The sequence below is a fragment of the Corapipo altera genome, unplaced genomic scaffold, assembly GCF_003945725.1.
Source record: "Corapipo altera isolate COAL_440 unplaced genomic scaffold, ASM394572v1 23b, whole genome shotgun sequence".
Classification (NCBI taxonomy): Eukaryota; Metazoa; Chordata; class Aves; order Passeriformes; family Pipridae; genus Corapipo; species Corapipo altera.
Window position 1 is genome coordinate 8,164,350 of NW_020884885.1, and position 12,775 is coordinate 8,177,124.

At 38.6% G+C, this 12,775-nt stretch overlaps 1 protein-coding gene across 1 annotated transcript in view; it reads left to right on the top strand.

The window, feature by feature from the left end:
• INO80 (INO80 complex subunit) overlaps window positions 1–12,775 on the top strand; it is a 68,473-nt gene that overhangs the window by 956 nt on the left and 54,742 nt on the right. The window contains exons 2-5 of the mRNA XM_027642271.1: window positions 7,452–7,637; window positions 8,911–9,077; window positions 9,173–9,240; window positions 11,666–11,827. Coding sequence (XP_027498072.1) covers window positions 7,495–7,637; window positions 8,911–9,077; window positions 9,173–9,240; window positions 11,666–11,827 — 540 coding nt within the window. The 5' untranslated portion in view covers window positions 7,452–7,494. The remainder of the gene's footprint in view (window positions 1–7,451; window positions 7,638–8,910; window positions 9,078–9,172; window positions 9,241–11,665; window positions 11,828–12,775) is intronic.

Sequence of the window (12,775 nt, forward strand, 5' to 3'; positions counted from 1 at the left end):
CAGGAAGGGGCCGCCTGCCAGGCTGGTGTCGTTGTGCATGGAAAGTATCTCTCGGGTGTATATGAGGCACAGTTCAATGTTATGCTTGCCCTGGTGAATGCACACACTAGAAAACACTTCTTTAAAGCTGGGGTGTAAAGTCTGGTCCTGTTTCACTGCAAACACAATCTAGCGCGATTTCTGCCCGTAGTTTAACATTATACATTACTTTTTAGTTAGCTGTTGCCGATATTGCGTGTTGAATTTCCACCTCTACGGTGTTGCAGTTAGTAATAAATTCCTTTAGTTTATTTTCATCTTTGCATAAAGAAAATGGTGCAAGTCAAGTTCCTTTTTTATAGTAAAATGTCTTTATGTGCGTAATTAGAACTTTAGTTTCCTCTCTTACAAATACATCTACTGCATGGATTTGTAGAGGACACCTTATAGGCCTGTTTGTATGTGACCAACACATTTTTTAACTTACACGAATCAGAAATTATCTATTTGTGTTGTCACTTCTTTAATGTGTATGTATAACAGTATGTCATGACATTGGGAGGTTCATAAGTGCGGGAAAAGTACAAGAAATAGAACTGTGGCTTGGAGCTTTTCCCAATATCTTAAGAATTTTGCCTGTAATTCTTTTCTTCTCTATTTCTCACGTGTATGTTGTTGAAGTTGCTTAAAGTATTGCCTCACACTACTTGACCATTCAAATGAGCAGGTTTTATGCCATTCAGGTATAATGTAATAAGCTGTAAGTTCTGTAATAAGCATGCTCTTTGACAGGCTAAATTACATGCTAGAGATTGGCTTAGATGGCAAGAAGAAAATGGTCTTAGAGCTTTTTTTGGACATAGTTCCCTTTTCATAGACTCGGGTGGAGGGAGTAAAAACCAAACAAAACTGAAAACATTCATACAGTCGATGTTCTGTGTGAGTGGCAATGTGTGAAGGTAGCTGTTGGTGCTGTTGTGTGCAGAGCAAAGGGTATAAATGCATTGCCAGAGGTCTCCATTAATACTGTTAACTGCTCTTTTGGGAAAGAATTGCTCTAATTGAAAAATTAAATATTTAGATTTGTTTTTCTGATAGTTTAAACATGGAAGCAGAGCTGTGACTTGCCAGCTTTTGTGTTCAGCGTGTTTTAAGGTATTCTGTTATTCACTTATGAGTACACTTCTGATACATTGTTATATAGCTTTTCTTTTAAATAATAAACTGAGCCCTATCTGTTACTGTTCTTTTGGGCAATTGTAAAATTCAGAGCCAGTACCCCACTGGCTCTTCTCTCTACTTAAAAGTGATTAAAAGGTGGAACACAGATCAGTGAAATGCTGTCTCATTCCTTGCAAAACAATATAAAACCTTACCACAAAAGGAAACCAGCAAAGTAAAGTATCTAGTTTACCTAGATTTCATTACTCAGAAAAGCAATTAAAATGGCTTTTTTTAATTTCAAACTAAAGTGATGCAAACTCACAGTTGAATTTTTATATGCATGTCTTTTATTTGTTCAACTTGAGTTTAGTGAAGATTGAGGGCTTTAGGTTCATATGAAATATCCGATCTGCTTTTTTTAAAGCCATAATCTGTCACGTACCCAAGTTGTATTTAAGACACTGCCATTAAAAAAGACTGTATGGGAATTATGTTTTGCTTTAAAATGTGGTACGTAGGGTAGTCTGGAAAATGGTTGTTAGTGCAACTGTACCTTTACCAAAGCAAGCTAAAATGTGAGCAGCGAAAAGAGAGCATATAATTCTCCTCCAAGCAAAATCCTTCTTTAAGTTTTTTATACCACCACAATTGTCTGTACTGGAGATTATGTGCTTGTAAAGAAGCCTGACAAAGATATGCCTGGCTGATAGTACTGTGCTGATGTAAGTTTTCCATACAGACCGTGACTGAGTCTTCTGTTTGAATATGTATATTTGTGTCACAGTTTACTCTAGAGATCTTACTACAGGAAGATCTTCGAGTATTCTGCTATTCCAGGGAAATTTTAATGTCTCAATTGTAAATTTCTTCAAGAACAAAAAGTATTTTAGATGTTTATATCAGTTTGGAAAAATCTCGCTTAGTAAGTTAATGTTGAAACCGCTAAAGTTGCAAGATAACTAAGGTAGCATGGAAGCTTGTGTTCTTGCTCCCAGTTTTTAGTCCTGCACTATGGATAAAACTTTCAATGCTGTAAATAGAGAGATGAGGAATACATACTTTCTGGGATTTCAGGGTTTTGTCCACTTGGGTGTTTTGTCAGTGTGCTTACGCTGATTGGAGAGAGGAGAGAAAAGAAACTGCTTCTGTGGGCTGAATACTGGAACAAGTAAATAGTGGAGCTCACCTGCCAGCTGGTCACACTTTATATATATGCACTTAGTGTCTGGCAGGCGAGAATGAATTAGTTTTACCTGCCTGTTTTGCCTTGCATTTGTCATAGGCTAAGAAGAGGTACTGTGCATTAGCTGCTATCTTGTACCTTTTCCTTCCATGGCAGCTTGAGTTTGCATATGTGCCCTCAGCTAGGAGTATAGTCATCATCATTATTTACTATGATGGTTAACATTAGGTGTAAAGAGCAGAAAAAATAACCCTTTGGGCCTTACCTGAGGTGTAGAGGTGACAGCAACTGAAGGGAAAACCCCCCAGAAACTCCTGGAAGAAAAAGTACTGCTTCAAAGAGCTCTGTAAAGCAAATCCCATCTAGCTTGCAGTTAGGCACAAGAGCCAAATTTTGCATTTACCACTGACAACTCTCCTGTTTAATTTGGTATCAGTAGGAAAAACTTGCTGGAGTTCCATTCAGAAATAGGCAGTGGATACTTGTTTAAATTGTGAGAATCTACTTCTAAAGCTAAGCTTCTTCATGAGATCACCAGTGTTTCTGCTGTTTGACTGGTGCAGGTCGATGGGTATAAAACGTAGAAACCTTGTTATGAAACCTAACTCTGCTCTCAGAATACATCCTTGGAGGATTGTTCTCCAATGCTGGATGTTAACTTACTGAGTAGGTGTTAGAATGGGCAGACTTGAAAAGACAAGAGTGAATGAAGAAACCCCACACCTATATTAAGAGTGAACTAAGCAATGTGATTTCAAACAGGTTAAAGAAGGCTTCTTCAGAACTGAACTTGGATATTAAAAAAATACATATTATTATGGAAGTTATTTGCATGAAGTTTTTATATTCCTGATGATATTTTATGTATGCTTTTCATGATTCAGCAGTCCATATGATACAATTAAATGGTTTCAGTGTGACCTTCTGATTAAGAATTTAGAGGATTCAAAGTGCCAGCCAGGCAGTGCAGAAGTTATTTGTTTCCAAATTCCAGGTTTCTAAATTGTTAGAACTCTATGGGAGAGGAAGGGAGAAAGCAAATAGCTACTGAATTTGATACTGAAACTTAACATAAAATTGACATGTATCAGTAAGAAAGTTGTGATGGCAAAAAGGATTACTCTGCAACATTCAGTCATTTTACCACCTATAACATGAGTATTTACCCAAATGTTTCATCAGTAATGAAACCATTTCGAAAATCTGTGTCTTTGCAATCTTCCTTAAACTGAGTAGGCAGAAGGACAGATTTGTTTCAAAAATGGCAAAGAAAAGTGGAATGAATGTCATCACCATGTAAATCCACTCAGGCAATGTCTGTGTGATGTCTTGAACACTGTTACCTACCACAGTGGATCAGGCTTTGTGCCTCTCTCTTGTTCCCATCTTCTCTTGTTTCAGTATTCAAGCAGGTTTTGCCATTGGAAATCTTTGCTTCTTAAAACCTAGAGTGGAAACAAAAGAACAGAGAATGAAGAGATGTCTGTCACTTACTTTCCGTATTATTACTTTGATCATCAGAGAAGCACTGTGTGACTGTTAGCATGAATAAATGAAAGGGCTGAATTCAATGTCTGAACTATTCTCTATTCAAATGTGCTTGTGTAACACTTAAAATTTGTTTGGGGCATTGTAAATATATTTAAGAATATTGTTAAGTTCTGTGTTTGTTTATTTATTTGTTTGGTAGATGGGATATAGACTAGTAACTGTTTTGGGGGCAAGAGTAATTAAAATAGGAAGACAAGCAAAGGCATGTCTCTTTATATGGGTGAAATGCACAGTACTTTTACTATGTCAGCTTAAGAAGGACTTTATAAAATGCAGAAATGTATGGTTTCCTGATCTGGGAAGTAATATTTAAGAGCATGGGTATCTGAAAAAAAGTACAGATGAGACAGCGTGTAAGTGTACGTGCTTAGCATACTGTACACAACAAGGGGATTTAATATACTAAAATACAGAGTAAACCCTCCTCTTTACAATAACTGCAGTCACTGCAGATGGAGGAGATTATCAGTTGCTCTTATGCTTGCCTGGGAACTCTGTGCAGTACCAATGTGCCACTCCTGAGAAAATATCTTAGTTTTCTACTTACTAAACACAGCTGTCAGCATCTTCTTATGATAGGGTCATTTGTATCTTACAAGTAGAGAAATATTCTCCTGCTGGGTTATCTCCTAAACTGTATGAGCATGGAGGCAGATAAGCACCGTGGGAGCAGGGGCACTCATCCAGTTGGGTGGAACGACGTAGACCAACACTTGGGCAAGTGTGTCTGGGCAGCTAGAATAGCATCCAGTTATTCATTGTGGATCAGGAAGATGGTTGTGTTTATTTTGCCTCTGGCCTGTTTGCTGTCCTGCAGTTAAAAACTTGACCTCAAATCTATCTTATTTCTTTTCCTTTATTTTGTTCTTAAGCTTGTATAGTTTTGCGAGGGCAAGGCTCATTGTGGGGCAATAGAGTATGTTTGTTTTTTTATCTTCCTCAGAGGCCATGAATCCAAATCGAGTCCTGTGTGCTTTATGCCCATTGGGGCACGTTTTTTTCCCCACAGTGCTGAGAGGACTGGTAATGCCACTAAATGTTGAGGTTTGGGAACATGGTTTTCTACAAAGAGCATACAGGTGAAAGATGCCATGTGGTTCTGAGTTAACCATGTAAATATAACACGTGCTCTTGTTGATAGATTTTGAAACGGAGCGATAAAAGGAATCACCATACTTTTTCTGATATTGCACTAGGGATAGATTCTTGCCCCTATAAAATACATAATTTTTATTGGTGATCTGAAGGAAAACGACTTTCACCTTCATGGTGTCCTTTTCTATCACCTCTTGAATGATTTCTTCCTTTAGAGACGGAAGTTTCATGTTTCCTCTCATTTTTTAACCCTTTTACTTCATTTCTTCATGGAAAGCATTGCCAAACACTGGAGCAGGCTGCCCAGGGAAGAGATTGAGTCACTGTCCCTGGAGGTATTTGAAAGGTGTGTGGATATGGCACCTGGGGACATCATTTAGTGGTGGATTTGGCACTATTGGGTTAGCAGTTGGACTTGATGGTCTTAGAGATCTTTTCCAACCTAAATGAGTCTGTGGTTCATAGCCTTGTCTCTTGAAAGACAGTTTTTGATTTTAGGGTGGGTTTGTTCATTTTTTCTTTTGTTTTCCGTTTAATTGATTGATTGGTTGGGTTTTTAAATGGCTTTAAGCAGTATGACATGTGGATGAAAGTTGCTTGGAAAATGTGCATCTCACTACCCTTACAAGGAAAGTTTTCAGGTATTCTGATAAGCTTTGCTGGAAATGGGTGTTTGGTAACTGAGGTCAACCATTCGATTACTGTCAGGTATGCAAAGACCTGATATATGGAAAGCTGAACCTAGATAGCTTCAGTCTAAAAATGATTTTTAGATCAGAGCTGGTATCCTGTCTAACAGCTTCTGGTATGTTATTGGTTATTCTCTGTGGATAAGGATGTTAACACTGAGTATTTATTAAGAAATAATAAAATTTACTCTTGTTCAACCACAGCTATTAGTCTCAAGGTGGGAATCACTTATCATAGTTACTTGTTGCTTTAGAAGATCTAAAACTGTTCTATAATTTTTGAGGATAAAAGACTTGAAGAAGATTAGGTGCTGGGTTTCGGACTGTATATGTGAAGAAAAAACAGTTTGAAGATTGGGTACCCAATCTGTATGTTCACTTATATAAGCATAAAACAATTTAGTTACTGATGTAATAATTGAACAAATATAAAGTGTCTTTAAATAAATTGATGTGAAGTTTGCTTCAGTTTTTGTAGTATTTTTAAGAAGTGATAGAAACCAGAAGAATCCTTCAGAAGAGCAGCTAACCTAGATCTGACTAAAGCTGACTGGTTTTAATTTGAGAAACCTGTTCTAGTGGGAAGTGTCTCTGCCCATGACAGAGGGGTTGGAACTAGATGTTCTCTAAGGTCCTTTCCAACCTAAACCATTCTATGATTTTTGTTCTCCACTGGAAGTAAAAGCTTAAGGCGTTCATTTATTATTAAATATTATAATATTTAGGATACTGACAGTACTTTCATTTATACAGTAACAACTGTGGATTTGGAAATAATTTATCTTTCTCACTATTATTATAATGATGATGGCATCTTTTGTAATTGAAGAAAAGTAAAATTCAAGTTGACAGAGCTATTACTGTAACAGTTGTTATGACATCCTTTGTAGCTGGAAAAGTAAACTGTAGTTGACAGAGCAATAAAATGTTTTGATAGCTTTGTTTTTAAAGTATGTATTATGCAAATATTGCAGGGGAGTGTGTTTGGTTTTATTAAGAATTTTAAATAGTGAGAACAAATAAATGAAAATCAGGCAGATTATTTTTATTATTGAAAAAACATTAAACTAGAATATGTCCTGAATTTGCAAATATTAAAAAGTATGTAGTAAATTGCTAATTATGTTTTACTTTTTCTTTAATAAAATAAGAGTTGAATTTTAGAATGCAAAAGGGTTTTTTTGTCAAGTATTTGTAGCTTGTTTGCCAACAGGTAACAACTTTGAGTGCTGTAAGAGTAATGTTACTTTAAGGTAAAGGAGAAGTCTTACAAGTATTCAGTAGACTAGCTGTGAACTGAATGGTAAAAGAAACAGAAGAACAGTATTTTCAGTAGTTCTTTCTTTTTGGAGTAAGTTTATATATATTTTTTTATATATATCTCTGCCCTCTGTTCAGAGTTAAACATGTTATCTGTAATAGTGATGAAAGTTTACTGTAGATGCTTAAGGACTGGCTTCATAGTACTCTGCATTTCTACGTCACCACTTGGATTATCATACTAGGTCAATACAGTGCTCGTTCTTATTAAACAGCATCCACAGAGTCATAAAAAAGAAACCTAAGAATTTAGTTTTTGGCTGTAGTAATATTGTGGTGGAGAGTTGAGCGGGAATTTGTTTACTATGCCTGTATTAACGGCAACCTAAGCTTTTGCCCACAACTACCTTGGTTCTGCATTCTGTGAGATATTAGCATTTGGTGCAGCATGGAGTAGATTTGCCTGCTCACCAAGTTAATTCCTTTTAGAGGAGGCAGTGATGATAATGACTCTTGTTTCTTTTTAACAGCAGTGTGTTCAGAGGCACCTGTGCATGAGGAAAAGTTTGTTCTATGGCTTCAGAGCTGGGTGCCAGGGAGGATGGCAGCTGCTCAGAGCTGGCAAAACCCCTCTATCTGCAATATCTGGAGAAAGCTCTGCAACTGGATCAGTTTTTACGACAGACATCTGCCATCTTTAACAGGAGTATATCCAGGTACCAAAACCTTTTCCATTTTCCCTTGGGAATACCAAGGAAAGACAAGCATTTTTTTTTACGTTGTTCCCAGACAACACCATTTTAAGAATTTAATAGTGACTCGTTAATTATAAACTCTTCTTCTTTGAAGAAGGAGAGGTCACTTGGATTGTTCAACCTAGAAAAGAGGAGATGTAAGAAATACTATTAAATTTAATAGTAAATCTGTGATTGGCTCCAAGTTCTGAAACAAAGCCTTTCTGGTCTGTTCTCTCTGGTGACCAGTGACAGGACTAAAGGGAGTGGCATGAAGCTGTGACGGGGGGTGTTTAGGTTGGATATTAGGAAAAGGTTCTTCACCCAGAGGATGGCTGAAACAGGCTTCCCAGGGAAGTGGTCATGGCACCAAGCCTGACAGAGTTCAAGAAGAATTTGAACAATGTTCTCAGATACATGGTGTGGTTCTTGGGGTGATTCTGTGCAGGGCCAAGAGTTGGACTTTGATGATCCTTGTGGGTCCATTCCAACTTGGGTTATTCTATGATTGTATGAAATGATTTTGGACTGTGGTTCTCTTAGTTCATACTGATAATCCATTGTGTTACCAGCCCTTGTACAAATTAGCACAAATGTTTTAAAGCTCTTTTTTGTAAGTGGCCAAAACTTTGTCTGCAAAAAGTAGGATGAGGAAGCACTAAGTTGATTTTCAGGGACACTTATGGCCTGTAGCCATAAATAATATGCAAAGACTGATGCAGAATTTATTTGTACGTAAGTTGTCGCATTAAGAAGTGAGTCATCGAGGTATGTTCGTTTCTGTCCCAAAACAATAACATGTTTAATTTAATCACTTTTTTGGAATTGTCGAGTTACAGAACTGATAACTTCATGGGCAACAGGTAACAGGTATGTTTACAAGCATGTAATAACACCCACACAAAAATTAGGAAAAGTATAGCTTTACATCTACATGCGAGGATGACAATATTGTGCTTCAGTTTGACTTGACATTAGTTTCTTGCTTAGTTCATGCTTCTTATTAGATACCTTGTAAAGGTTTCTATCACTGGAGGTGCAGGTTGATCGTACAGCCAGGCTAGTTTGATGATTAACTGTTGCTGAGGGGTTAATGGGAAATTATTAACAGCAGTATGTCTGATGTGTAAAATTACATCTGAAGCTGTCTCAATTCTCAAACCTTTAGACAAGGGAGATGTAAGAAAGTTGCATGGGCATCTTCTCTTTTGAATATTTTCCTTTCATTGTCACTATATTACGTATCTTTTTGCAGCGATGAAAGTGAAGATGGATTGGATGACAGTCCTTTGCTGCCTCAGTCTGGGGATCCCCTGATGCAAGTTAAGGAAGAGCCTACAAACTCATTGCTTGGGGAGTCGTCTGGAGCAGGGAATTCTGGGATGCTGAACACACATTCCCTGAATGGAGTACTGCAGCCGGGTAGGCATGCACTAGGTTGAATGTCTGCTTTCTTTGTGTTTAACTGGGAATGACATTATTTCTTAAGGACTTTATTTTTATTTTTAATTTAACAGAACCAAAGTCTGAAAAAGGGAGCTTGTATAACTTTTCCAAACTGAAGAAAAGCAGAAAGTGGCTGAAGGTAAGAATATTGGAAAGAAATACAGCTATTGTGGAATCAATGAACAAAGTTCATACTGAGAGAGCTGGCAGAAGTGCTCACCGAGCCACTTTCACTCATCTGCCAGGAGTCCCAGTTTACCAGGGAGGCCCTAGTTGACTGAAGGTTAGCAAATGTGATCCCCATCCGCAAGAAAAGATGGCGGGAGGATCCAGGGAACTACAGGCCTGTCAGCCTGACCTCAGTGCCATGAAAGGTTATAGAGCAGATCATGAGTGCCATCACACAGCATGTACAGGATAAGCAGAGAATCGGGTGCAGCAAACATGAATTTATGAATATCAGGTCCTGCTTGACCAACCTGCTCATCTTCTATGACAAGGTGACCTGCTTAGTGGATGAGGGAAAGGCTGTGAATGTTGTCTACCTAGACTTCAGTAAAGCCTTTGACACCATTTCCCAAAGCACTGTCCTGGGCAAACTGGCTGCTCATGGCTTGGGTTGGGTACACTATTCATTGGATAAAAAACTGTCTTAATGACCAGGCTCAGAGAGTGATGGAGTGAAATTCAGCTGGTGGCCAGTCACTAGTGGTTTTCCCCAGGGCTCAGTATTGGGCCCGGTCCTATTTAATATGTTTATCAATTATCTGAACAAGAGGATCGAGTCGGTTTATCCCCTCAGTCAGTTAGCAGACAACACCAAATTGGATGGGAATGTTGATCTGCTGGAGGGTAGGAAGGCTCTGCAGAGGAATCTGAACAGGCTGGATTGATGGGTCAAGGCCAATTGTATGAAGTTCAACAAGGCAAAGTGTCCGGTCCTGCCTTTGGGTCACAACAACCCCAGGCATTGTTACAGGCTGGGGGATGAGTAGCTGTAAAGCTGCCCAGATGGAAAAGGACCTGGGAGTGCTGGTTGACAGTGGCTGAACATGAGCCAGCAGTGTGTCCAGGTGGCCAAGAAGGCCAATGGTGTCCTGGCTTGTATCAGCAATAGTGTGGCCAGCAGGACCAGGGCAGTGATTGTTCCTCTGTACTCAGCACTGATGAGGCCACACTCAAATACTGTGTTCAGTTTTGGTCCCCTCACTACAAGAAGGACATTGAGGTGCTGGAGTATTTCCAGAGAAGGGCAATGGAGCTGGTGAAGGATCTGGAGCAAAAGTCTCATGAGGAGCGGCTGAGGGAGCTGGGGTTGTTTAGCCTGGAGAAAGGGGGAGACCTTCTCACTCTCCACAACTTCCTGAAAGGAGGTTGTAGTGAGGTGAGGATCACTCTCTTCTCTCAAATAACAAGCAACAGGACAAGAGGAAATGGCCTTAAGTTGTGCCAGGGAAATTTTAGATTGAATATTAGGAAAAATTTCTTCACTGGAGGACTGGTCAGGCATTGGAACAGGCTGCCCAGGGAAGTGTTGGAATCACCATCTCTGGAAGTATTCAAGGGGCATGTGGATGTGGTACTTGGTAGCATGGTTTAGTGATGGCCTTGGCAGTGAGTATACATTCAGAACTTGAATTAATTTTAGTGCACTATCCAAATTAAAATGATCTATTATGAAATGTATTAAATGGAGATTTGGGACTCAACTGAAAGATTTTTCTTAAGTTGAACTCAGTACCAGGTCTCAATGAGGATGAAAGAAGAGTGGAATTGAGGCTTTATGCTGTTTTTGCATTTTCATTGTACTATAACCTGTAGTTAACAAAAATGTGTTGCCAAGAGGTCAAACAAGAGCCAAACCTGCTGCAGCTGATACAGGTAGAAGTAGTAGAATACCAGGACGAACTACAAATGAGGTAGGAAAGGACCTGCAACCATACATAACAAAATGCCCCTACTGGTATCCTGGCTTTTCTCGCTTCTGCTTTTCTGAGACCACAAGCAGACAAAGTGGACTAAAATGCAGGGCTTCAGCACACCTAGCGGTTGTTCAGAAGGCAAACATTGTAAATAACAAATGCCCCTCACTCCTCCCCCTTTTCTTAGCTTTTGTATCTGAGCTGACTTCATATGGTATGGAATATCCCTTTGGTTAGTTTGGGTCAGCTGGCCTGCTTTAGTCCTCTCCCAGGATCTTGCCCTCCATGGGGGGTAGACAAAACACTGGTGTGTTATCAACACCTTTTCAGATACCAGTGCAGAACACAGCACGGTGAAGGTTGCTACGGGGAAATGAGCTCCACCTCAGCCAGACCCATTACACAACCCAAACCATTCTATGATTCTGCAGTCACAAAATGTGTATTGGATTCACTGCTACACAGTACTGCACCTCAGAAAACTGTTTTCCATTTGAGTCATTTTAGATTAAAGGCAAATGCAAAGTATTGTTGTTGAGCCAGACCCACACCCTTTTATTAGGTAAAAGTTCAAGAGTGTTTTGCATAAGTACAGTAGAGAGACTTGTGATAGTTAAATTAATTCCTGTTTATTCTTATTAGAGTATCCTCCTGAGTGATGACTCCAGTGACACAGACTCACCAAGTGATGAGGACGGAGAGGATGAAGAAGAATTTTCCCTTTCAAGGGAGGAACTTCACAATATGCTGCGATTACACAAATATAAGAAATTGCATCAAATTAAATATAGCAAAGACAAAGAGGTGAAAATCCAGAATTTGTTCTTTAACTGCCTTATTTTAATTGCTCTTACATTTTTATCAAAACTCATAATATTTTGTGGACTGGAAAATACCCTGTTGTTTGGTAGACTGTAACTGTCTAAAGTTAGTTTCAGACAAGGTTTAGTTAATTAATTACATACAGAATGAAAGGCTGTTGATCCCTCACACTGCCAGTCTGTCAGTAATGTACGTAGCTAGTACTGGCACATGTGTGGCATATAGCTTCCAAAGTGCTCTGTCCCACTCACTTGAGCAGCTATAAGGGTTTAGGATGCAAGATTTGGATAATATATATGAAAACTGAGATGTGGCGAGTTAAATTCTAATACAGGTAGTAGCTGCTGTTCAAGTGTATTTTCATCATCATTGAGGTGATGAATATTAAGGTGATATTTACAATCTTGAAAGAGAGTACCTAGTTTACTACCTTGTTGTTTGCTGTCCTGATTTGGAGTTTTACTTGATTCTCTTTCTTTTTTACCTCTTTTTAAGTTTGGGATTTTCTGCTTACCTTTTCTTTTTTACCTTCTTAGAAGAAAATAATCTACTGCATTTCTGCATTTTTCTTAGTATTAGGCCAGATTCTGTGACTGTTTTGATTCTACTAATGTATTTCTTCAAATTACAAGGGATTTTGCAGAAGTTTTCACTGCTGTTTTGAATTGCAGCAGAAAGTAGCCTCAGATGAAGGAAGTAATCCTATTCTGTTATCAGAGGATGTGTCTGAAGTTAAAATTTGTCTTCTTGATTTATATTTCTTTGAAATTTCTCCGGAAAAGTGAATAAGTGTTTTCCCTCGCAGGTCTTTACTTCTGTCCACTTCTTTCCTTTGTTTACTTGTGAAGTTCTCAAGATTTTGTTAATTTCTTGAAATATTGCATAACTACACGAATATTCATACACCTAATTTTTACCCAGGTCATAACT